The sequence below is a fragment of the Tympanuchus pallidicinctus genome, unplaced genomic scaffold, assembly GCF_026119805.1.
Source record: "Tympanuchus pallidicinctus isolate F22 unplaced genomic scaffold, pur_lepc_1.0 scaffold4, whole genome shotgun sequence".
NCBI lineage: Eukaryota > Metazoa > Chordata > Aves > Galliformes > Phasianidae > Tympanuchus > Tympanuchus pallidicinctus.
The window spans coordinates 26,345,080-26,372,710 of record NW_026294758.1 but is presented as its reverse complement, the minus strand read 5'-3'; the positions used below and the strand labels follow the sequence as shown (position 1 = coordinate 26,372,710).

The 27,631-nt window shown below is 36.9% G+C and overlaps 1 protein-coding gene across 1 annotated transcript in view; it reads right to left on the bottom strand.

Annotated features, from left to right (window-relative positions):
- The window catches only part of FBXL17 (F-box and leucine rich repeat protein 17), a 278,684-nt gene that overhangs the window by 185,891 nt on the left and 65,162 nt on the right, over positions 1-27,631 (bottom strand). Inside the window, exon 5 of the mRNA XM_052701015.1 lies at positions 7,477-7,584. Coding sequence (XP_052556975.1) covers positions 7,477-7,584 — 108 coding nt within the window. The remainder of the gene's footprint in view (positions 1-7,476; positions 7,585-27,631) is intronic.

The window sequence follows — 27,631 nt, the reverse complement described above, 5'->3', positions numbered from 1 at the left end:
AAATTAGCTCAATATGAAACAACTTCTCTGAAGCTGACATTTTGGATAGTTGGGACATTTGAGCCTTGAATGCATAAATCCTGAGATGAATAAAGCATGGTTTTGATCAACATTTTTTCACAGAGAAGTACATTCTATTACTTGACTATTCAGTGTTAGGGCAACAGATAGAAGGTTTGCCTTGGCGCCCCCACCCCAGTTCAAAACACATTTTCATCATATAGAAGTATCATTTTATCACCAAATGTTAGGGCCATTCTTTTAAATATGCTTTTTTACATTTTTCTCCAACTCTTAATTCTACAGCTCTATAAAGAATGCTCTCCATGAACAGAATCTAAGCTCAACTCTAACAAACAAAATGCCCTGTATTCAATTTGACAATAAAATCGACAATGCAGATAGCAGATAGAGGGCTTAAAAATGAAATGAAAAATAAAATGCAGAATTAAGGGAAAAGAGGAAAAGTTAAACGAAGTTTATTTGCTACATATGTACAGTTTTTCTATGATCCTGAATTTTGACTCAGAAGTCTGTGCTAAAATTGTATGAAATAGTGAAAAGAGTGTTCAGATTTTATGAGGAGTCTGGATAGATGAATGAGACTAGGAAGGAACAGGATGTTGCTCCCTTCCCTCAGTTTCACAAATTGTCAGACAATTGACAGCCCCGTACATAAAGGATTTGCGAGGAGATTGCCTGTGAAAATTCATACCAAAAAAAATTGTTGCACCATGAATAACAAATGAAACAGACCAACTTATATCACAAAATGGCTTGAGGCAAAGGAAATTTGAAAACCAGAGTTTCAGATGCTTGGAAAAAAAAAAAAAAGGAAAAGAAAAAAAAAATTATTATTTTTTAAAAATTACTACTTTTGTACATTACATATTTTAAGCTATAGTGGCACTTTTCTTGAATATTTGTTTGTTGATTAATATAAATTAAATTTTATGGAAGTTCATACATTTAAAGATTCAGAGATTATCATGGTATTTCTGTGTTAGAATGCTACCAAGTTCATAGTATTTCCAACAGGGGAACTAAAATATGTGGAATGTAACTCAAGAAACTAGATAATCTGAAAAGTACCGGGGTTAGAGAACAAGAATGAGACAGAGAATGCTTGAATTGAATCTGTGAAAATTTAGGATCTACTTCATATGCTGTGGATAGTAAAAATTGGATTACAGGTTGTTTTTCAATGTGAACTCATCTACTGTAAATATTTAGCTGTTACTGTAAGGAACCATAAATAAAATGAGTTTGTAATTTTTTTGCTACACACATATTTCCTCTGAAGATATGATTCCTAAAACAATTCATATAAGATCAATCCTCTTCAGAACTAAAGCCAAATTATTTCTGAAGGAAATACTTATAAGGACTTAATGAGCTTTAAATTCACATCTTCTGCTAATTAAGCTTAATTTACTTGACTCTCTCAGTGTATATATACCATCAGGGAATAAAATGGTCTCTGATTTAAACCCTCCAAAGGAAATGTATGATCACAGGAAGTAAAAAACAAGCAACCACAAAAAGAATTTAAGTTACTGTCATGTTTTTTTTCTTTTAGTTTTCTTTTTTACCATTATCTCAATAGAATCTATAAACCATTTTTTAAAAAGGCACAGGCATTAATTTTGATTTAAAAATAAACTGAAGAAACAGAACCATATTATTGAGACATACAATTTCATGAAATAGTAATCATATATGGTTTAAAAACTGGAAAACGGTTCAATGCTTATGGAAGGAACTATTTTACAATAGACTGATTTAATGTTCTGCACATTCATGACATTTAATTTAATTCCTTAAACACTGCAGAACACTGAGTTTAAATCAGAAATGCTTAAATAAGGAATACGTGTTCAAAAACTGTGTTAAAAGCACGGCTGAATTTCACAACTTACAAAAGACAAAAAAAAAACTTTGTTTTGAAGACTGTTTTTGAAGACTGCTATGTCTTCCAACCTGAATGATAATAATAATTCGGGTTTTTCAAATTCTTGCATGCATACTTTCAGAAGTTAAATTACAGAAAATAAATATACTACCTTCCTTTCAATGGGTGAAGCCCACTGTAAAGCAGTAGAAAGCACTGCTTGTATGCACACTTAAACTGCATATATAGTACCTGAGATATGAAAGTTGGATTTTATAAACTGGAAATAATAGTTGCTGTTAAAATGCGTTATCACTGAATCATAATTTACTGTCTATGTTATTTGCTCTCAAGTATACCTAATGAACCATTTTTGTTTTGGAAATTTTCATACGCCCACAGAGTACTGAAGCCCTTTCCAAATCATGCAATCAACATTCTCTGCAATGTCTGTTCTGCTTTTTTTTTTAACACAAACAACTGTGGTTACAAGAATCAAACTCTTATAAATGATGAAAAGAATCTCTTAGGATAGACACTGTTAACTTCATGTGCAGAAAGGTCAGGTTTAGTTCTACATGATGTAAAAAGGTTGTCATGGTTTTACGATTTTTGGTTATCAGTATTACATATCACAAATCACGTAGTGCACTGGGAGTTGAAGAGTTAATGCTCCAGTTCTGGGTACCTGTCCCAGAAGAGCAGAACTACATACCCCAGAGGACTTTGTGTTCAGAGAAGAGAGACAATCCCTGGCAAGTTCACAGGTCTGGGCTCTCCTCCCTTCTACTCATCCTGACCGCATGCCTCGTCACAGCATTAGAGTAGGGCCTTCAGCTTTTGGACACTCTCTCTCATTTTATTTGTTTTATTACCTTCAATTCTATTGTTTTATAGAATCATAGAATCATGGAATCACTCTGGTTGGAAAAAAACCTTAAAGATCATCAAGTCCGACCATGACCCAACCATACTACCCTAACTAACAACCCTGCGCTAAATCATGTCCCTAAGCATCACATTCTAATGGGTTTTAAACACATCCAGGGATGGTGACTCAACCACCTCTCTGGGGAGCCTATTCCAGTGCTTGACAACCCTTTCTGTAAAGAAGTGTTTCCTAATATCCAACCTAAACTTACTCTGCTGCAACTTGAGGCCATTTCCCCTCATCCTGTCATCTGTTATTTTGCATTCCTATATCTAGTTTGTAAATTTATTTCTCTTCAGACGGTTGCTTCCGTTTTGCTTTGGGCCCATCTCTCTATCCTTTCTCCTTACCCCTTTCCAGGGCATGGATCCATGGGTCCCTTCACCCCCGTATTAAAGGAACCAGGACAAATCAGCCCGTACACTGTTGACAAAGGGTCGCTTACATAGCACTGCCACATTTTTAGTGTGAAGGCAAAACCCAGAAAGAATCCTACAGAATCATTATGTTCAGAAATTGTAAGGAACTCTTCCCATGACTGGAAGACTAATCCTAGGACATCTTATCAAATGCAAGCAGATTCAAATCAACTATATGCCTCCTCATGAAATAGAGTTTGTTTTACTAATTGTTTAAAATAAAATAAAAAATTCTCTAGACCTAGACATAGAGGAAAAATTATGTTAGGAGGGAATAAAACTTTAAGAGTAGAAAGTACGCTGAAATATTACCATAAAAAGGACAAGTAAGTGCATTTTATGTGAAAATAAATCAGTAACTGAAGAAAGGGAGCATACAGTACTTCAGTTTAGAAAAGGCTCTTTCACAGTCAGTCTAGCCACGTGTAGATGATAACATTAAAAATCTGTCAAGTGAATAATGTCAGCTTTGAATAACTCCTCGATATTTGGTCTACAAATCTCAACTTTGACTGACCTAATACTGGCCACTGACTCAGGCACACGTATGATTGGTCATGACACTCAGGGACATTATGAGATAAAGATACAGGTAACATAAAAAAGAGTTCTCCTAGATAATATGACTTTATAACATGACACTTATTTCGATGATGGCTGTAATAAATTTTACCCAAACACAGTCCTTCAGAAGTGTGGAAGTACAGATAGAAGTACACAGCTATAAAGCAATTACTTCAGGACATACGTCAAAATTCAAAGGAAGAAGACAATGAAGTAAATTGGATAAATAGAATTATAACTCATTGTTTCCCAACAAAATCGAGAAATGTTGAAGTAATTATGACATTGTTTCACATATTACAGTTACAAGACAAATATTCTAAGTCATCAACTTAGAATATCAACAAACTCCTGGTTACAATGGAGAGTCCATCAGTCTGAATTGAATAAAGATGCTCCTTCCTTTCCTCCCTCTCCCTCTCTGTGTATGCAGTATGCAGTGCTTCTCTACTTGCCCAGTAATCATTTACATAGTTTACCTGGCGTATATTTTCTTAGGTTGTACTAACTTGAAAGAAAAGAAGCGCTAGAATTATAACAGATTTTTCCTCAAAAAAAAAAAAAAAAAAATTAGTTTTAGTATCACTGTGATGGGGAACAAAAATATTGAAAAGAAATATTGAATGTTTCCTCTTTTCTAAAACATAGAACACATTCACTACTGTATTCCATGAATAGATATTTAAAAAGCTATTAAGCAGCACTGTAATGCAGAATATCTAAGTGCCAATATGTTTAAAGAGGAGCTAACATTACTAAAGCGAAAATACAGTAATAATAAACCACTCAATTTCTATACATCTGTCAGTCGCAAAGGAATTTTACAACAGCGGCCAGTACTGTTATCTCTGGTTTGCACACAGAAAGAAGAACAGAAGAGTATTTGCTCTACACAGCCTTGCAGGACACATTCACTGGTCAGAGCTAAGAAGAGATTCCACACTCTCTTAGAATACGGGTTAGTATGACCATTTATGACTGTTTAAAACCATTTATGAACTGATGGTAAAAAATGCACTCTATTTAGACCAAAAAAAACCCCAAACAATGACGTCATTAACAAATTAATTCTGGAAAAGACAGACACAGCAGTTTAAGATAAAGCTATTGTTCCACAGATATTTATTGTCATTCCCAATAGTGGTTATTTCCTCCAAACAAAAACTGTAGAAATGAAATATGCGCTGGTGCCAGATGCTTCAGTGCAATTCAGAGTTCTACTTAAAACTGCCTGCTGCACCATGAATGAAACAAGTCATCTGGAAGAGGTACATGGAAACAACTATCAATGTCAGCAAGTTTAACAAGATACCACTTCTCAATAGTTTCAGAATTCCAGTGCTAATTTTGCTACTGTCTCACACTATGATGGGAAAGACCTCCTTACCCACTCTTTTTCCCTCAGTATAAGACATCAAAACCCTTGCCTATAATGCAACTGTTTTTAGTAAGGATCTCAGCTTAAAGTATCAACAAATATTAGAAAACAAAATAAGAGAAAGCAATCCACTCACACACTGCACTGAATGTCACTTGTATGTTAAAATTACACTTAGTGAGCGCTACAGATCACATCAGTGAGGTGACCTGCTCCCTGAGGAGGCGAGCAGAAGGCTCAGGCCAGGCTCTACCCCTGGGAGCTGATGGCAGGATGGGGAAACAAACAAAACAAAACAAAACTGCACCAGGAGAGGTTTGGACTGCACACTAGGATAAATTTCTTCACCATGAGGTTGGTTAGCCACTGAAATAGGCTTCCTAGAAAAGTGGTTGATGTCTCATGCCTGTCTGCGTTCACTTGGACAATGCTATTGGTAAAATGCTTTATTTGGTTAGTGCTGAAGTGGTCAGTTGAACTAGGTGGTCTTTGTAGGCTCTTTCCAACTGAACTGTTGCGTTCATTGCTTACCAGAACTTGGTTATATTGAATTCCCATTTCTACAGACATGTTTACCAGTTATAATAGGGGAAATTTAGACTGGATATAAGGAAGAAGTTTTTTATGATAAAGATAGTGAAGCACTGCAACAGTTGCCCAGTGAGGAGATGGACATGAGGACATGGACACCCCATCCTTGGAAGCATTCAAAGTCAGACTAGACAGTCTGAGGAACCTGATCAAGCTGTAGGTGTCCACTGCATGGGAGCCAGACTAAGTTTAAAGGTCCTTTGCAACTCAAATGATTCTATAATTAGGTTCTATTTTCTCATTCACTATTTTTATTTTTTTTAATTCTTAGCTATAAATACCAGCACTTAAAAGAATACCAACTTCTTTGTCACAGGCGCATTTTCTGATCTCCTTGATGTTTACATGATTTCTCAATTTAGTTTCAGCTGGGAATTTTAACTAATAGGCTGTTTATCACCTCATCCAAGTAATTCATTTTATTGAATACTTTCACTAATCTTTGCAGGTTCACACACAAAAAAAGTTCTCCTGCACATCACTCCTCTTATGTAGGAGTAAAAGAAAAGGAAATAAAATATAATGCTCACACTACATATGAATTATAGTACAGATGTGGATTATATACAAAATGTGTGTGCACAGGGGATATACTGTTGCAGTGAAGGAATTATCTAAATCTCTTGCATTCACAATCATGTACTTTCAGTTCAAGAATTTTTGTATTAGCAATAAAGTGTAGTATAACTAGGCATTTTAAAAACATTTCACTATATAGCATTATTAATTCTGAGAGAAAGTGCCATCTCTTGAATATCACAGAAACACAGAATTGCAGGGTTTGGAAGGGACCTCTAGAAATCATCGACTCCTATTCCCCTGCAAAGCAGGCTTCCTACAGCAGGCCGCATACGTAGGTATCCAGGTGGATCTTGAATATCTCCAGAGAAGGAGAATTTACAACCACACTTAGCAGCCTGTTCCAGCGCTCCATAACTCTCACAGTGAAGAAGTTCCTTCATATATTGGTGCAGAATTTCGTATGCTCCAGTTTATTGCCATTTCCACTTGTTCTGTCCCCACTGGATACAGTACTCTAGTTGAGGCCTCACCAGGGCAGAGTAGAGGAGGAGGATCACCTCCTCGATCTTCCCTTGCCACGCTCCTTTTAATGCACCCCAGGATCTCATTGGCCTACCAGCTACCAGGGCACATTGCTTGCTCATGGCCAACCTGTTGTCCACCAGAGCATCCATGTCCTTCTCCAGCGCTTCTCTCCAGCAGCTCATGCCCCAACCTGTACTAATACAGGCTGTTATTCTTTCCCAGGTACAAGACACGACAACTGCTTTTGTTAAACCTCATCTGATTTCTCACTGCCCAACTCTCCAGCCTGTCCAGGTCGCTCTGAATGGCAGCACAGCCTTCAGATGTGTCAGCCATGCTCCCAGCTTTGTTTCATCAGTGTACTTGCTGAGGGTGGACACTATCCCCTCAATGTCAATAAAAATACTGAACAAGACCAGACCCAGCACCATCCCCTATTAACACCATTAGTAAATATGTTTTTCCTGTTTGTTTGTTTGTTTTTGCTCTTGTTTTTAAACAAGGAAATCCAAATCCAAACAATCCAAATTCAAATAATACAAACTTAGTTTATCTTGTCATGTTTCTACCCCTGGCAGCATGACCTGGTTGATATCTATTGTTTGGCAACAGTCAGAAATGCTAGTGAGAAAATAAAAGCAGCTATGATACTTACATTAGTGAGGTGAATTACTCCTTTAGATGTAACGGAGCAGCCCATGAAACCAACATACTGCAGCTCGGGACAGTGCTCAGCAAATGCTTTCACTGACTGATCTGTCACCTGCAGAAAAGATACACAGGTATAGTTGAATAGGTGATATGAGTACATACATACTATAATCTACTTTCCCTGTAACTTTAGCAAGATCCTCATTAATAGTTTTATTCATGTATCACTACTACAATTTATTTTAAGAGTTTGAAAGAAAATGTTAGATGTTCATACATATCTGTAGAAGTGTATGAAGAGGGATGATGAAAGAGAAGGATCATCATCTTGGAGGAGAAGGAAAAACAGAAGAAGAAAGAATGATGGCAACTGAAATTCATTCTGCTTATCTGCAGATAACCCAAGAGACTATTCTATCCACTATTCCCATAAATTATACATAGACATCAAAATACTAACAAATTTGATTGTCATCCTAGGGAATCATGCTGAACATTGCCATGCATCATTTCTTCAGCAAAGAATTTGAACTCCGACATATCCTGAGTTTCCAACCCCTTTCTAGACAATTTCAGTTACTGAAACAAAGACATTATTTTATATCATTCATTGTCATTTACCCTTTAAATGGAGATTTTACCTACTTTATTATTGTGATTTAAATGAATTTCACAACCATTTATTTTATCTAATAGCTATGAGACACAAATTAATGCAGTGTTTTGCAGGTATACCTAAAGGAGAATTATTTGCCAAGTTTGTGAAGGATGTAAAATGGATACGCTTAAGAAATCTCCCTATTTTTCTTTAAGCAAGTTGTATTATTTTTTTTCTTTTCTGAGCAGTATAAATTCCCAATGCAAATGACAGTAGTACAAAACTCCATTTTGATTTTGGGATAAAAACTGTACTGTCCAGCGAAATTGTACTGGAATTGAGAGTCTCACTGTGTCTGGAATCTTAAGCCTTGAATGCTTGAGAACATTATGGATATACGATAATATATTCTTGTCATTAGAGAACTCAGTAGCAAAAGAAATATTGAAATATCAAGTCCGTAACTCAGCCTCAGGTGAACACATACATGCAAACAGTATTCTTATTGTGCTATGTATCGTATTTATCCACAGTTCCAATTTGCTTGGCTAACATGTCACATAAGTGCATGCTGGCAGCATATGGTAAGCTTGGTGAGACTCTGACAAGGCAATTTTTGAAAAGATAGGCCAGAGATAAAGGAGACCAACAAGATCATATACACAATACCACATTTAAGCTGTTTTGATATGGGGTTATTGGGTGCAGTTTATATAGGTCTAAAAAGCAACAGTTTCTCAATGAGTAAACAGTTTTCTAGTTACATATCACCCAACTACAAATGAAAGGCAAGACCTCAGGGGCTAGATGTTTACAAACCTGAAAACAGATCAAAAGGAAAAAAAGGGCCAGTTAAACAGAATCAACAATGAAATGAGCACTGGCCATGTTTTTTCTGCATTAACTTATGCCTACAGTCTACATACTTTAATTAAAAAAAAAAAAAAAAAAAAAACTGTAATAAGAAATTTCTTCTTTCATTTTGATCTGACAATGTCTTACTTATATTTTCATCTTTGCACAATTTTCTCATCTAAGGACTGTCACACTATCTGGGAATTTTGAAGATTTTGACACTGAAACCTGTGACAAATAGCACCTAAAATGAAACATGATTTCCCTAACTACAAGAGGTTAAAAAAAAAAAAACATTTACATTAGCATTAGAAAAACAGAATATATCAATACTAGCTTTCTATCCTAGCTTTTCTACAGAACATTAACTAAACCCTTTGCTCTTCAGGAGGAAAACCATTTTACAGACTTAATCTACTATATTTACAGAGGATTAGAGTATCATTCTTTGCTTCAGACAGGTTTGTCCTGGCTAGCAAGAAAGCATATTCATGGACAATCAATGTGGCAAATTTAATAGAGAAATTAAAGGTTTAATAATAAATAATAGTTTATTTCATATAGCTGCCATTTGGGTGATGAGGATTTTGAAAATGGCTGCTAATAATAAAATTACAACCTGCATCTTAAAATACCTTTTATTAATTGTATGAAATTTTCAGCATCCTAAACAAAATTAAAAAGTAAATAGTTTTGGTAAAAATTGGTGACAGCAGATAGTAAGTATTAAACATCATAGACTGGGAGTTAACATTTCCAGTGCTTGTTAGGTAATCAGGATCTATCTGGTCAGAAAAAGATTTTTACCTCATTACCATTCCCGTCCCACGATCTTCGTAGTTTAGTAAAAATTATTTACAACCTATCAACCTGAATATGTCTTACATTTCCAATGGGAGAAATCACAACTTTTGTCATGCATTTTGCTACCGCAAATGGCAATCTCTGTTCTTAAATCTTCACTTAGAATATGAAATGAATGAAACAGTTGTGCACTGAACCTACTGATGTCTTTAAGCAGACACCATGTTTTGCTGTCAGCTCATAAACGCACCAGATCTGTAGGACGTGACCTCAGGTTTTAATGGGAAACATAAAAATTTCCTAATCAGTACTGCAATATCACAACCAGCATTCTCAATTATGCCAGTACCTGTGAATATCTTCTGTCTTTTTCAGACCCAGACTCATTTATAGCAATTTGTATTTTAATATCATGATTCTCAGTGAGACAGTCTGTAAAGGAGATCACCAGATACTGTGTTTTATTGGCTACCCATCATAAAATTTCCTCACCGGAGAGAGCAGCTAAGTGGGAGGAAAAATAAACATACATGTTTCTGTACACATCTATACACACATACACTCGCAGTTTCACAAGAACGATGGTTTCGCAGAATCACAGAATCACACTATATCCTGACTTGGAAGGGACCCACAAGGATCACTGAGTCCAACCCCCGCCTCCACATAGGACCACCCAAAATCCCAACCCTACATCCATCCAAACGCACACAGAATTCTGGCACTTGGGGCCGTACCCACTGCCCTGGGCAGCTTCTTCCATGCTCACTGCGCTCTGGTAAGTAAGCCTTGCCTGTTGACCCTCCCCTGACACAGTTCATGCATTTCTTCAACTCTGTGTTGGACTAGATAAAAAACATCTAATGATAACTTTCTAAAACAAAGTATCTGATGAAGGAGCTAAAAAACATAATTCTCACTATCCCTGTCCTTCTTTTTGAAGGTGACTGAGAACATAAACTAACTTATACTTTCTTGGTAAACAAATGCATAGGACTGTAGTCAAACATGCTGACTTGCAGTTCAGTAAAAGTAACTAAGTAACTGATGCTTGAATCCTATCCATCAGTATTCTTATATAGTTCTTAAAACATACTAAGCCAAGCTTTATAAGTAGAAACAGTATTTTTCACTAGACATGCTTTCACAGGGGAGAAAAAAGTAGGTAAGTTTCAGACATCTGAAACAGAAATAATAAAGTTAAATATAAAGCTAAAAAAAAAAAAATAATCTATTCTATAATGGAAAACAGTTGTTATTCTGTTTAGTTAGATTGACTGCTATGTTATTATCTGCAGCACCTAGCACTGATATACATGTTTGAGATTTTACATCTAAACTCAAAACACGCAGGACAGCTGACTATTTTTACTGTCCCAGGAATGGTAATCTCTTTCATTGTGTCTTAACTTGCAAGAGATGACTTGCTCTGCACACTGCACGATCAGTGACAGTTGAAAAATAAAAATAAAAAATGCTCAGCAATAGCATATATGCAATGACTGTGCAATCTTAACTCTATTCATAATGCAATATGTAATTGTATGCTACAGTTTCCTCAGAGTCCTCTTTATTACTCTGGAGACAGGACAGGTGAAACATGTATTATAAATATGGCTTCTGCAAGCTATCAAGCATTTGAGAGTTTCAACTGTCATTCAGACATACTATACAAGAAAATTGGACTAATAATCTAAAAACACATTACCAAAGAAAATATACTGCAGTTCTATTAAAAAGTCCATTGTCAGTGAGGATACAGAAATTCACAGCTAATTTTTTTATAGATCACAGCAGTGTTCTTCCAAGAATCTTTAATATCTGATTGTCTAGTCGACCTTCATTGACTTTCATTCACCCTGTCTTGCTTGATATTAGTCTTGGTTTGAAAAAGTAATATAGGATGATGAGAAAAGATTTATAAGTTATGCACTAAAGCACTGTGAATGAGAAATACACTGGTCTGGAACTAATAGCACAGATTTTGCTCCTATTAAAAAGATCTATGATAAGCAAGCTACGATTTAATCATTTTCTTCTTCTGTATTACAGCTTATTATATACGAATTCCAGTTCTGTATTGTTTTACAGAAATTCAATATTTTGGCTATTCTGAATTAGATTCTGTAATTATTAGTTTATTTTATATTCCATAGTTGAAGTAGCAAAGAAGAACAGTTCTGAAGAATAATTCAAAAATGAATTTTGAGGTGCAAGACAAGCAAATTCTCACTAAGATGCCATTAATATATAGCAATTAATAAAAACTTACAGAATCTCATGTAGACATAACATAAAATGGAAAAGAGGTAGGAATAAAAGTACTGGCTAGACCAGAATGGACACCACATTCTTCCATTGAAACAGGCACACTACAAGTCTATGTTAATCTGCAATTCTTTATATAAAATACATAAATAAAAGCTTGCAAAATACTAAAGGACTTTTTTTCTTTTTTTCAGAAGAAAGGCATTAGGATAAACTGTGGTAAAGGGAAATACGAAATAAAATAAAGAGTCTGTATGCCATGTATATATTGTCTGAGTGTTCATTGCACAAGTCAGCACTAATGGGAGAAGAAAGCCCTTTATTCTTAATTTCCTACAGCATAAATCTGTACCTGTCCTGAACACATCATGTTTATCTTGGGCAGCACAAGAAGAAAGGAAGGGTGAGAAATTACTCACCTGAACTCAGTTTTATATTTGGAAAGTTTGGAAAGAACTTTCTAAAAAACTGATCAACTCATTCAGCCCTAAAATGTCCTTGCTTTTTTTTTTATACTACAGACTTGATAAATTATAAACATAGAAGATCAACACAAAGCCTTGCATGTAGCATGTTGCAAAGCCTCTCACAACTGTTCTGTAGCAAATACTTAACCAATGTAAATTTGCCTTGATCTGTCTTCCCTTGAATACTTGCATGCAAGAACTGACTATAACATGTGTAGGCATAAACCTACTTTCTTTCTATGTTAGCACAACTCCTGAAATGCATTTGGATCAGAAGACACAGGAAAATCATGCAGAACAAAAGTAGTTATTCTGCATTTACTCAAATCCTGAGCTTACAGGTGAGCTCAATACATACAAGTATACACATATACACATGAATTAAGGAAAATAAGTTAAAAGTTGTGTTTCTTTCATGTCTTGCTGAATTGAGAGCTACAGATCTGGCCTTGCTAAGTCCAGTTCTCACTGCAGATAACAGACGCTTTTCTAAAGACTTAGATCTGTTTCTCCAAATAACATTGTTAGCTATCCTATCTCTGGAATGCAAGGCTGCAGGCTCGGATAGCAAAGCCACAAATTAACAAAGAAGCAGCAGATTGCTGGATGAAGTTGTAGCTGATAAGATGACCAGCCAGAGCGAGTCAAGTGTCCTCCAACTTGACCCACAGCAAAGAGTACACAGCGAGAAAGACATACAGCCTTCATCAGAAGACCACCAGAAGACAAACACTGAGAGATACCATGCATGCATAAAAGAACCGAGACTTGAGGCGGGGAAAAATGGCAATCATTTTGGGGACACATTGTAATAACCTTTTCCTGGAAATCTAGTGCATATGTAAGCAGTTTATTCTTCAAGTATATGCCTTTTTTGCCCCCTGGTATGCAGACTAGGTGGGAATACTCCCTCTGCATCTGGCGTGTGCACAGCACTGAGTAAACATATCTGCTTTATGTATTCTGTGGTTATAGTTTGATTCTGCACATCAATTTCGAGAGCCAGTTATGAGGCTTCCTGCTGGGTTGTGGGGCTGGTCAGCCCAGGGGACATTTCTGGTGCACTGCAAGACATTCAGAGAAGGTTCCTGGGCTGACACAAACACCATGGAGCACAGAAAGAGCCCCAGCTGCAGACCAGCTACTTTGGGAACAGGGAACCCATAAGTTGTGAGGAGACATACGAAGGAGTGTGTGCTCCCCTATGAGGAATGCAAGCTCACAGATCAGCTTACCAGCTAGGATGGGAAGGCTACTTGGGAGCTCCCACTAGGGCCGATAGGTTTGAGGGAACAGACTGAATGGTACTGCACGTAGCACATGAGCTTGGAAGGGTGTTTAGAGCAAGTGTCCAAATCGTTTGTATTTTACCTTTTTTTTCTTCCTCTTCCTTCTTTTCTCTGGTCAGTCATAGGAACTACAGTAGTAATTGCTGTAAGCGCTTGGTGCTTGTGCTGCAAAAGCACTTCTTGCTCCTTGTATAAATAACTATATTTGGCATTGTCTGTCTTTGTAATTGTTAAGATATTGGAGTTGTAAAAATGTTACTTGTGGAATTCCATCTGTGCACGTCACCAATGAGCCAAGCCGTAACAATGAATGAGAAACCAGGAACACAAATGAAGTAACAGGACCAGTTTTTATAACTTGGTATTCTAATCATGAGACTAAGTACTGGGTCTTTGTGAAGAACTGCACTGTTTGATTTGTGGATTTTGACAGGAGTGGGACAAACTGTTTTAATGGTATATAAAAGTGTAACTGTTACTAGTACATGGGAGCATAATTGAGGGTACAAATAGTGGAACAGTGTACAAAGGCAAAAGAGTTAAAGAAAAAGTAAGTTTATCTGCGCTGGCACAAGAGCAACCCCCCTGCATCTTCCCCTCATGAGCAGAACTCTCAGTGAGAGAGAGAGAGCTGGGGCCTGAGACTGCTGCTGCAAACAGCGTAACCTACAGAAGGAGATGGAGGGGAGGGGGCATTGGATGTGAGGATAGCCTGCATCTGCAGAGATCTGAGAAATCCAATATCCCAGTTAGCAGTGGAAGCCTCTGGAAGGGAGGAGATGAAATTAAATATATAACATATTTTTAGAAAAAATATATGAAATATAATGTTAGTAGTGTATGTAATGATGACAGTTTGAAAAGTGAAAAAGGTTTGGGAAAGATGAGCAAGATGTAACAGGGATGTCAGGGCTGAAAAGAGGTGAGTAATATGGAAAAACTGATTTAGGAACAGAGTTAGTAAGGAAATTAGGAAGAACAACAGCAGCAGCTGCTACTGTTGCTGCACTAGAGCAGGGCCCTAGGACCCAGAGATCCCCTCAGGAAGAGGTGGGGGGGCCTGGAAGAGCCTAGGGAGGGCTCTCCCCCCGGCTAGACCAAAAGCAGTGTTCAAACTGCAGGGAAATGGGACACTGGTGGAGGAATCGTACCAAGTTGAGAGGGAGGGAACCATCTCTGATCGCAACAGCTAAATGACGGGAACCTGGAAAGTTTACCCTAGCAGATCCACTGGTTCAATTGCAGGTAGGGGAGCAGGATAAAGAGGTTTATTTTGTGGTGGATGCTGGTGCCTCTTCATCTACCAGTAGATGATTTTTGTAACAGTAGTAGGAGCTACTAGCCAACAAGAAAAAGCTTACCTTTTGGTAGCAATTAAATATAAGGTGGGAAAACAAGTAAGAAAGCATAAATTCTTGTACATGCAAAGTTCTCAAAAACCATTACTCAGGCAAGACTTACTAGAACAAGTGATGCAGAGATTAAATTCAATAAAACTGGAGCTAAGAGTTAAACAATATCAACTGATTAAAAATTTTAAGTCTGGCTTTAACACAAACTGGGAAAACAATGCTGTAGTCCCAGAAGTTACAGACATCTTAAATCATGTATACTTAGGAATATGTGTATCCGGGATGCTTGGGATGCAACCCCAAATACAAGTCAAGTTAAAGCAGGAGCTAGCCCAGTCAGGTAAAGCAATGCCGTCTGAGGATACGAGATTGTAGAAGGATAAAAGAGATAACAGATAACTTTTTGGAGTCTGGATGGGAATCACCAACACCTCAATCTTGCTGATGAAAAATCAGATGGCAAGAGCTATATTTTGGTACAAGATTTGAGAGCAATTCATGGAACTGTTGAAGATATACACCTAGTGGCAACAAATCCATACGCTTTATTAACCAACTAAAGTAATGAGTAGGTGGAGTTTACCTTCTAGATTTGAAGGATGTCTTTTTTGCCTGGTTCAGCCAAAGGAGGCCTAAAGTTATTTGCCTTTGAAAAGGAAAACCCCACTACAGGGAAGAAAAGGCTCAGTTAACCTGGACAGTGCTACCCAGGGTTGAGAGACCAATTATTTTTGAGAACTGGTCAACTCTTGAGACTGAGACTTGGGTTCCTCTATCCCAGGGTGAATTTTACTGCAGTATGTGGATGGCGCAGTAACAAAAGAGAACTCGTGCACAATGGACTGTGAGTTTGCTGAATTTCTTTAAATGATGATCAAATTCCTCAACAGAAAGCCCAACTGATCAAAGAGAAGGAAGCAATTTGCTGAATGCCCAGAACACCAATATGGAGCTACCTCCAAGCTGGCAATGTGTGACTGCTTGGATACTGTCTATGCTAGTTGACCAAACCTACAGGAGGAATCACTGGACGATGCTAAGGATTCCTGGGTTCATCGACAGAAGCAGTTTTGTGAGTCAAGGAAACCATAAGGCAGGATATGCAGTAACTGCTACTGACAAGGTAATCAAAGAATCATCCACTTAAGAGCCTCAAATATACAGACAGATGCTAAATATGTATTTAGGGTTGTACGCACAGTACCATCTGGAAAGAGCAAGGATTTCTCACACACAAGGAAAACAAATTCAGTATGATGTAAATCTATCAAAGAGCGTGGCCATTACACATTGTAAAGGACATCAGGAAGATAACACTGTATAAGAAACTGAAAATAAGATGCTGGATCAGGTGGCAGAACAAGCAGTTGAAAGAGAAGACTTTAATTCCAGATGGTAAACTTAAAATCTCTGAACCTGAGTCAGAACCTGTAAAATATTCTAGAGAGCATAGGAATCTAATTAATGATTTAGAAGGGAAGAGAGAAAGCTGACAGATGGGCATACGCCCAGATGAACACACTGTTATGCCCTTTAGTATTTTATGGAAATTGGTTCTAAGGGACAATAATAAAACTTATCAGGGGAACTACGCTACAAAGTACGATCCTAGTACCAGAAACAGGATATAAGTGGGCCCAGTGGCAAAGGGAACCTTCCAAGTCAACAATGGCAAACTGATTTCTGAGAACTCCCAAAGAAAACGGGAGTATTGTTGGTACTAACTGATACCCTTCCAGGGTGGCTGGAGGCATTCCCCTGTAGAACTAATAAGGCGTGTGAGGTAACTAAAGCTTTGCTACAGGAGGTTACTCCAAGATGCCAGGGAACTAACTGGTCTGTCAAATAAAGTGCACTGCCAAAAGTTAAGCTCGTAAACAAGAGATGAGTCGATTGCTAATCTGCTTTATCTTAATGTACACAGGAGGTGTTTTAGCCTGGGAAGAGAATATGCCTTTTACAATGCAATTAGTAACTTTTCTAACTTTAAACTTCTCTGATTGCTTGGTCTGGACACAACTACCAAAGGCAGGGATGGAAGTACCATGGTTTGGGATCACGTCACTAAAATGGACTGCTTGATACAAATATAAAAGCAGTCAGAGGGAGTCCATTTGCTTAGGAGTAGGCAAAGAAGATGAAGCTAACAACACCATTATTTTTGGACCAAAATTCAACCTGTTATTTTGGGCACATAATAGGATGACCCACGTAGGTGCATGAAAGACTCTACATACTCTACCTTATCCTCCAAAGTTCGCTGGATCAATTTTACATTTCCAAATTTAACAGCGGCCTCCATTAAGGAAGGGCTTCTGTTGGTTGTGTGGAGACAAGAGTTTGCAAATTATTACCAATAAATAGGAAAGGACACAGTATAGGAGGATTCTTAGCACCTCCTACAAGCATCCATCCAAAGATCATCAGGGTTAGGGAGGACTAAGTGGGGCCAATATTAAAATACAAGAATAAGAAGCCCCAACATATTAACTAAAGTCTTCTTGGAACTTCATAAGTTCCTCAGTCCAGTTATCCCAATCTGAGGAACTACAGACCTCCAGAATGCAATACTGGATCTCAAAAGCACTGGAAGACATTGAGAATGCAAATGTGGATGCCATAACAGCTGTCCAGAAAGAAGTTAGCTCTCTTAGAAAGGTAGTATTACAGAATCAGATGACTTAGACTTACTAATAGCCAAAGAAGGGGAAGTATGCATGATTGTCAATCAATCAGTATTTGCACAAGACCCATAAAGTAGAAACAGACCTGCAGACCATATGGGAAAAATCCCAGGTAGTTCACTGGGTAACTCAGTATGCATCATTAGCTGATTTCTCAAGAATCTGGGACATGCTGACACAGGAAATATTGCTTTGCCAAAGGGTGAAGATGGAAATAAAGGCTAGTAATTCCAAAGAATTACGATCAATAAGGATTAAGTCAGACGATCTATTACTGCCACACAGGGAAAGAGGATGATACTTTTTTTAATAGGAACACAGGCCATATGAGGAGAGGCTGAAGGAGCTGGGAATGTTCAGCCTGGAGAAGAGGAGGCTCAGGGGAGACCTCACTGCTCTCTATAACTTCCTGAAGGGAGGCTGTAGTGAGCTGGGGGTCGGCCTCTTCTCTCGTGTCATTAGTGATAGGACCAGAGGGAATGGTTTCATGCTACGGCAGGGGAGATTCAGGCTGGACATGAGGAAGTATTACTTTTCAGAAAGGGTGGTCAGGCACTGGAATGGACTGCCCAGGGAGGTGGTGGAGTCACCGAGCCTGGGGGTGTTCAAGGAAAGACTGGATGTTGTGTTGAGGGACATGGTTTAGTAGGAGCTATTGGGAATAGGTGAACTGTTGGACTGGATGATCTTTTAGGTCTTTTCCAATCTTGGTGATTCTGTGATTCTATGATTTTATAATTAATTTTTAATGTAGTGTCAGAAATCACTATTCTTCACAAGAAGTTAAAAACTATTAAGTTTTCTTCTAATAAGTAAAACTTGTACATACATACATACTTATGCATTATGCCTTCCTAGTTCAACAAGAAAAACACAGTGAATAATATTTTGAATTTAAACATTTTTTAATTAAAATACAAATTCAACATATTTTTAAAATTCATTTTTACCATAGGACACAATACCCAAAGTGCCCACTGACAGACTTGTGGTATCACAGGACTCCAGCAAAACTTGCCTTTAGGAATCCCTGGCCCCAGAGGCCGGGAAAAAAGGCTGGAGCAGAGAAGATACAGAGGATCTGCTTGGGGAATACTTGACCAAAACGAACATTTACAACAACTCTGTGGGATCTAATGGGACACACAACTGAGTACTAAATTCATGATGGAAAGGCCAAGTTGCCAATTGTGACAACTGACAGAAGTACCAAAGACTGGAATAAAGTCAATGTCACTCTCACCTTCAAGGAGTAGGACTCAGGAACTACAAGTTGATCTGTCTCACCTTGATTTCTGGGGAGGTAATGAGGCAGCTAATCCTAGAAACTATTTGAAGACACATGAAAGACAAGAAAATGACCAGGAGTATTCAGCATGGATTCACCAAGAAGAAATCATGCCTGACCAATCTGATAAGCTTCTCTAATTAAATGAACAGCATGACAGATGAGAGCAGAGCAGTAGAGATTGTCTTCTTGATGTTCAATAAGGCCTTTGAACTGATTTTCATAAGATCCTCATAAAGAAGCTGTTGAGTATGGGCTAGATGAGCAGACAGAGAGGTGGACTGAAAACCAGGCAAACAGCTGATTCAGTGAGCAGTGGTCAGGGACGGGAAGTCTAGCTGGAGGCTGATATGAGTGGAGCACCCCAGGGATCTATACTGTTTCTGATGTTTTGTTTAAAATCTTCATTATCTGGAGAGTGGGTTAGAGTGCACACTCAGTAAATTCAGTAAATTCACAGGTGACATTAAAATGGGAGGAAGTGGCAGACTGACTAGAGGGCCATAAAGCTAGCCAGAGGGACATGGATGGAAAGTTCCTGGAACATAACTCTACAGGAAAGGATCTGCAATGCCTGGTGGACTCCAAGCTGAACATGAGTCATCAATATGCCCTAGCTGCAATGAAGGCTAATGATACCCTGAGCAGAATCAGGCAAAGAATCACCAGCAAGTCAAAGGAGATGATGTTTCACCTCTACTCAACATTGGTGAGTCTGAAATTGGAGTACTGGATCCAAAAGAGGTTGTAGCACCTGTCCTGTGAAGATTGGCTGAGCAAGTTAAGAGTGTTCAGCCTGGAGAAAATGAAGGTGTCAAGTGGATCTTACTGTTGTCTATAAATATCTGAAGAGAGGGTGCAAAGAGGATGGAGGCAGGCTCTCTTCAGTGATGCCTAGCACCAGTAAAAGAGGCAGTAGGCACAAAGTGAAACAAAGGATGGTCAAGGTTCTCCTGAATATCAGGAAGCACTTCTTCACTGTGAAGATTAATATGCACTAGCTCAGAGCAGATGTGAAGTCTCTATTCTGGAGATCTGCAAAAGCCATATGGATTTGGTGCTCGGCACACTGCTCTGGTTGTTTCTGCATAAGCAGAGATCAGAACAGGTGGACCCAGAGATCAAAGCCAGCCTCAACCATTCTGTGATTTACATTGTATTTGTCATAAAAGCTCTGAAGAAGCAACTAGTACTGGCAAAGATGTGTTTAATTAATGACCCTTAACTGCAATCACAGAATGTTGACAAAAATAAGGCATGGATAATTTTTTACCCTAGTCAAGTTTTCAGGACACCCACGTTTCATTAATGAACTGCAGCAAGACTCAGCTCACATTAACTAACTGCCACTGGATGTATCATCCATGTCTTCGCACTCAGTGCGGATAATTAAACCATTCGCTTACTCAAAAGAGAGATTCAACAACTGTCATCTCCATTTCGCCGTAGAAAGAGGAAATTTTAGAAACATTAGTAACTATGAGCAACCCACAAAATAAAGAAATTAAAATATTTATATTCTTTCACCTACAGTGAAAGCAGTTGAAATGACAATGAAATTATCACCCTTTTTAAAGTTTTAAATACATGTTTGTAATATTTAGATTGTATCTTCAAAGTTTTCAGAACCTGGGCTTATAAATTTTGATTGTTCCCTTTCATTATAAATTCTGTACTTACAAACGTGCAGTCTTTCATTAAACAGAATACTGCTTCTTACTAGTAGTGGCAGCAATACAGTTTGTTTAATTGTTAACTATATAGGATAGGATGTTTCTTGAAACAGCTCTTATACTTTATGAACAGCTCTATACACCTACCTTCCAAGAGTCTAATTATTCAAACAGTTTTGATTTTCTTCATCAAATATCTAACAAAAAGCATGTTCCGTACTTTAGAAGTGCCACCATCACCTTTACCAAAGCAGAACCTAGTTCTGTTGTCAATCACTGTCATGGATGAACTAACACATTATCTTCTTACTTTTTTATTCCTATGCAATACCAACTCAGCAGCAGCTGCTCCTCATAGATCTTTGTTTATTACAGCTGTTGGATATTCAAAAAACAACAGAGCAGTATGAATGCATTAACTCTGTGTAATTTTTTGGGTTTTTTTGAACAGAAAATACTACTATTACACAGATAAATGCTCTTCAGATCCTTCATTATCCAAAAATGTTTCCTTGGTGAAATAAATAATAGGAAACTTGAACAGGCTGTGAGCCACATAAAAAGAATAATATATCCATCCAACTCCCTCAACTTCTCCTTCTTGTCAAGCAAAAACATAGTTCCAGTATGCAATAAAATCAATAATAATTGTAATATCTAGTAGCATTACTATATCAGACACTGTTAACATGGGCATTGTAACCTCAATGGCTATTATGTGCACAAAGACAGCAAGTATTTATCTACATCGTTATCTAGAAATCTTCACAGGGAAGAGAGGATACATATCTCTTGTTACCACACTTATTTTAGGAGTTAGCAAATATGACTGAAGTAACCTTCTAAAATAATGAGAACGTTTTCTCTTAAGTAAGTTAGACTCTTCAGAAATTTAATGCAATTACAAAATTATGCAATTCCTTGATATATGTTTCTTGTTTACATCTTTACTCTGAGTTTCAGAGAATTACCATCTGATTTCCATGAGGAGAAGCTCTTATAGCAGCTGGAACTGTGATATTCTGCATTTACACAATACATCCTATACTACAAAAAACTACTGAAAACCTAGTATTTGATTTAGATGTTCATGTAACCAACCTTGGTTTTAAGGCTTTAAATTAAATCCAGTCATACTAAGCATAAGTAAAGCTTGAAATACAATATGGCTTCATTAATCTGACATCACCAGGTGCAGTACATAGCTATGGACATCCACAGTAAATATCCAAGCATTGCTAGGACAGAAACTAGAATTGGGCACAAATAATAAAACTCTTCTTGCAACCCGCTCCAAATTACCCTTTCCACATAAAAATGGGAGGGGGGAGAAGGGAAGAGAGATTCCCCAATTTTTCACTATAGTTCACAGAACCCTTGTCCTCCCAGTCCATGAAAATCTGGAATCTATTAAATTTTGATTGCATAGATTCTACTTGCAGTGTGTGGCCATCATGTTACAAATGATGGGATCAATATATGCCTTGAGGGAGGAAAGGAAAAAGTCATATGTTGCAAATTGTGCTCATCAATACGAGGGACGGGCTTCTTAAGTAGTAAAAATCTCTCAGGCCACAGAGGATGATACAAAATAGGATAAGAAATAAAATGTCAGAATTTCCTGCTTACTGCAGTGAACTCAACAAAAATGGAAGATAGCAAAAGGACTATGATTACAACTGCACAGGTCAAAGAAAATAATTTCATAGTTGCTTTTGCTATTCTACATTTTAATAATTGTGAGCCAGAAGGAAAGAAAGGATGTAGTATCTTTTTAAAAATATACACATTTAACTGACATATTAGTCTTCTTGGGTAAGACATTTATTACACATTATGTACTTTTATGAAGGAATATGTTTAAAACAACATACAGTATGTCACTCAAATTTCAGACATATACTGAGTTAGAGATTGAGTACTCCTTAATATATCTTTAGAAAACACAAAGAAAACATCATTCTTGCAGATTTCCTTCTGATATTGCAAGATGATGTTAAAGTGAAATTACATTCTCTCAGTGAGATTGTATTTCTAAAAAGGAAAAAAGAAGAAAAAAAGGAAAAAAGGAAAAAGACTGCATGTGTAGAAAAAAAAAATTCTTAAAATATATAGGTTAACAGACATATTTATAATTGGCTAACAGACATGGTGTTAGGTATTCACCAGTAATTCTTATTCATCCTGCTCAAATCCAACTGCTAGAAGACTTACAACTCCATTAACTAAAAATCCAGAATATTCCATGCTACTCTAAGCTGTAAGAAATGTGTAGTGCCAGAATAGAAATCCTAAATGGATGAAAGTTTATTTTTGGAGCACTTGATATTCAGAACAGACAGGAACGACAAGTTCAGACGAAGTCAGGAAATGTAACATGAGCTTAGCAACAGTGAAAATAAGGACAGACTGCATGGAAATTCAAATGGTTTTGATATGATTTACGAATGATCTTCATATAATAGAGCTGCTATTAAAAAGAAAACAATAATTAGAAGCAATAGGGAGAGATTTTTTTTCTTTCTAATTTTCATTAGTGAACTGTAATGCATGTATTACAGCTGACTTAATTTAAAATACATCACATTTTCATCAGTTTGATCAAGTACTACAGCAGCCCACATATTCTGTCAATCTGAAACAGAATCAGCTTTAATTCATGAAGCTGAAATCCTGAAGAGCATCACAAATAGTGAAAAGACTAATAGAGTTATGTTAAACCACATCCTCCAGGTCTTGCACTTATATGAAATACCTTTTAATGCTTTCTGATCTACTCAGCAACATAATCTTTGTAGGGTCTGCTCAGTAGAAAAGCTCACGTAACAGGTTGGGCATCACAGTTCTCTTAACAGTAGCTTTAAGGTTTTGTCCCTACATTTACAAATCAGTAGAGAGTTTGCCATGAAATTTTATGATAAGAAATAAACATATTACACCCTGTGAGAGTTATTACATGAGTAGAACTGGCCTACAATGAAAAGCTGCAGGAAAATTAGTCATTAAAATGGTAATCTTCAGTGTTCAGTACTGTGATTTACTACTTCATTACAATCACAGTTTGATATCAGCAGTAACTGGTAGGAGTGACCTCTGAATACAGGAACAATAAAAACAAAAATTAAAATGGCAGTAATAGAACACGCACACTACTTGCAACAGCAACAACTGAAAACCCTAAAAGAGAAACTGAGCTATGCTTTTTTTAACTGAGAAGCAAATGATATAAGGAAACCCTAAGACTTCTGCTTTATCTCAAATAAAACAACAAAGAAAACCAAAAAGCATTAAAGCAAAGGAATTTGTCACTGGAAACATAATTTGCCAAATAATTTGCCAAAATTCTTTATAACATACCTGATACTTTGAGAGGATTTTTTTTTTTCCCCAAAACAGACTTTTCCACAGAGTAGTTCGCCAAAATGCAAAAACAGGGAGATTTCCAGTTTTGCTGTATTTGCTATCATATACTTAGATAAAGCAGACTGAGTTCTGCTTCTGAAAGCTGATAGAATGTGGAAATTGGTTGGAGAATTTGGAAATTGGTTATTTCAAAAGAAAATCATATGTAAAGTAGTGTACCTGGTTGGTTTCATTTAAAGCACTAATTTTGTCCTGAAACAGTTCAATCTGGAGAGGCTCTGGGAATGTAGATAGCAAAAGAAATAGACAAAATGTAAAAACAAGCAGAAGTAAACTAGTCAGAGAGGCACACAAACACATTAGTGATACCCATTTGCTGTTTTGCCATCTGCATTAAATAACTGTATGTTTCCAAGGCCAAAGACTAAGAGAGGAAGGTCGATCACCTCATAACGGCCCTCACAGAGCAGAAATCAATGGACTGGGAAACTAGAAGTCCAAGAGAACTAGAAAGACTTAGAAGGCCATTTTTCTCTCTGCCAGCACATCCGAGGAAGAACCCAAAGGATGCCTGAATAATTATGGCTGAGAAACTGCAAACAGTATTACAAACAAGAATGTGATATGATGCAGATATGAACATGAGTTATATTTGATTTCGTATTCCTATCATTTATAAAGATGGAAAAAAGAGCTGTTCAAATTATTTCAGTCACTGCATATGCACATTCAGGAACAGCGTCCTGCTGATGAGAAATGCAAGAAGGACTGCCATAATAGGCTACAATGCTTACTAAGCCTGGAACAGAAGCAGACTTCCATGCAGACAGGGAGAAACAGCAGAACTCATCGCGCAGATCCACATCTGATGGCCTGCATGCTGCGTGAAGTTGGTAAGACCAGCACAAGAGGGTGCTGAAGTAACGTGATTCAGTTTTAAAAGGAGAAAAGAAACTACACTCACACAAAAGAATCATACGATTATGGACTTCTCAGAGTTCAGCACATTCAGAAAATAGACCACAAATGGTCTTGAGACTATGACAGAAAAGGAAAGAAAAAATTTTTTTTGAAACTTCTTGACTTGATTTCAGGTAATTTTCTAAGTCGGTATTATCACAAATTGTCATTTCAGTTTGAGAAAGTCAAAGGTTTTAAATTAAAACAAAACAAAAAACAAACAAAGCAACTTAAAACCCAGTTCTGAATGCACACATGAAATAACAGGCATACAAAGTAATTCTTCCTAATCAAGTCAACAAGATTTTTAAGTAACAATTTTTTCTGCTATTTCTAATCTGTACGAATTTAACTTTTTTTTTACCCTTACAACTCCTTCTCCCTTTCCTATCAGTAAACGTGACAATTATAAGCAAAGTAATTTTTTAATGCCAAAGCTGTAAAACAAAAATCAATAAGGGAAAATGAGCCATTACTTTACTGAAAAACACATGAAGTATCACCAGCTCTCTAAATCTTTTGATGAATTCCTTCACAAATCAGCTGCAATTTTGTGAATATAGCAAACTATACAATATCCAATGCTTTGCATAATCAATGCATCTTCAGCATCTCCTGTTTCTAGCAGATCAATTACAGTCAGCTCTCAAATAGCCATCAGTAGTGCCCAAGTACACTGCTTAATGACTTTCAGTTGTACTGTGTCAGCAATTTCTCAGTGAAGCGAGCAAGAGAGACAGAGACAGTTTGTCTACTGAAGTTGTACATACTCTTAAGTACAAAAATTAGAATAATTATATTATTTCTATTCCTCATTTAATAACTAGAAAGGCAGTAGAAATGTAATTTTTTCTTGCTTTTTGCATCCCCAGCTCTCCCATACAGCTTGTCATACACCTGCAGAACCTGCAGGATATAAATGAGGACTGCTGTCTCTTTGGACTTCAACTCCTTCCCTCCTCCTATATCCTTGCATAGCTGGGCCCCTCCGATATTTTAGTCTTAATGCTTCAAAAATAGCACCTGGCCCTGCTAGCTCATGTATCTCATTTCCTCTTCTTCTGACCTCATTAATATCATTAAACAATTACCATAATAAATGATAAGGAAAGAAAAACAATGTAGAGACAAATTAAAATTCTAAACAATAGTAGTTCACTCATGGTAGACTACTGTCAACTTAGCATCTGTATATTTTATAGCTGTTTTGGGGAGATATCTTGGATGAAGAAAATGTAACAACAATTTACAAGTAAAACCCTTCACAGAATATCAACAAGTAACTCATTAAACTGAAGAATGTGGGAATCAATCTAAGAATTAAAAGACAGAAATGGAAATGGCTAAGATGGAGATGACAGTGAACTAGACTGAAAGGAGAATATAATTGACCTGGACAAGATTTAGAATTACAAGCACAATTTGTTAAAAAAAAAAAAAAAAAGTCTTGAAATTAGCATTAAACAGTTTCATTATGAATATGCAATCCCCCAAAAGCAGAATGAAATTAACTTCTGTAGCAAATTTAGGAGTATTGCCAATATGGATCAGAACAACGTCTGTTCAAGAACTGGATGAGTCTGAAGACTGAAGTCACTGATATCCACGTTCATATTTAGACCACAGAAACATGGAAAAGCACCAAAACTGTGGAACTAAACGAAATGGAAGCAAATGAGACACTACAGAAGCACAGCGTTTATCAATGACACAAGGAGAGTAAACCTTCTTCTTAGATGCTCCAGACTGTAAGAACATAAGGAAAAATAATTTTTGGTAAGGAAAACGTTATGCAAAAATCTTACACAGACAGGCTGATCACAAATGAAGACTGGAATTTCAAGAAAGTTTCAAATTACCAGAGAAATATCATCCTTAACATTCTCACCTACCAGTATAAATGAAGTAAACAACATAATCACTTCTAGATAAAAACAGATATGTTTCTGAACAGTATTGCATTGTGTGATTATCTAAGGCAGCAAGCAGGACTCCCTGATCCTATGGGTCTCTCTTCCATTTTTATGTGTTGCTATACTCCTTATCCCAGATAAAATCATCAGCCAGGTCTCAGTAGTTATTGAAGCCTCGAGATTTAATCTAATGAGATATTCTAGGGAGTCTGAACTACTTGGCATTATTCAATGAACATTACTACACAGGAAAATTTTAGAAGTGTTATAATGCTGAAAACGTAGAAGTTAAGCAGTGAGAGCACAAAAACCACAACTTGGTGGTAACAATAGCTGCTGTGGATTTGTTTAGTGGTTTTTACTCTTTATTACATATCTCATTAATTTATAATGCAAGATAGTCCTCCAGTTCATAATAACATCCTCAGAAAGGACATCAGCTTTAAAACAATATCAATAAAAAGAAATAAAACACAATGACTATGACTCTAATCCAGAAACCAGAGTAGCTACAGACCTATTTATTAGACCTGTTTATTATTAAATGATCAACAGAAAGTAATTATTTCAAATAATAAAAACATGCAGAGGATAATAACAAATTTTAACATCTCCTCAAAGACATGTGATGTCAGAAGTTACTGG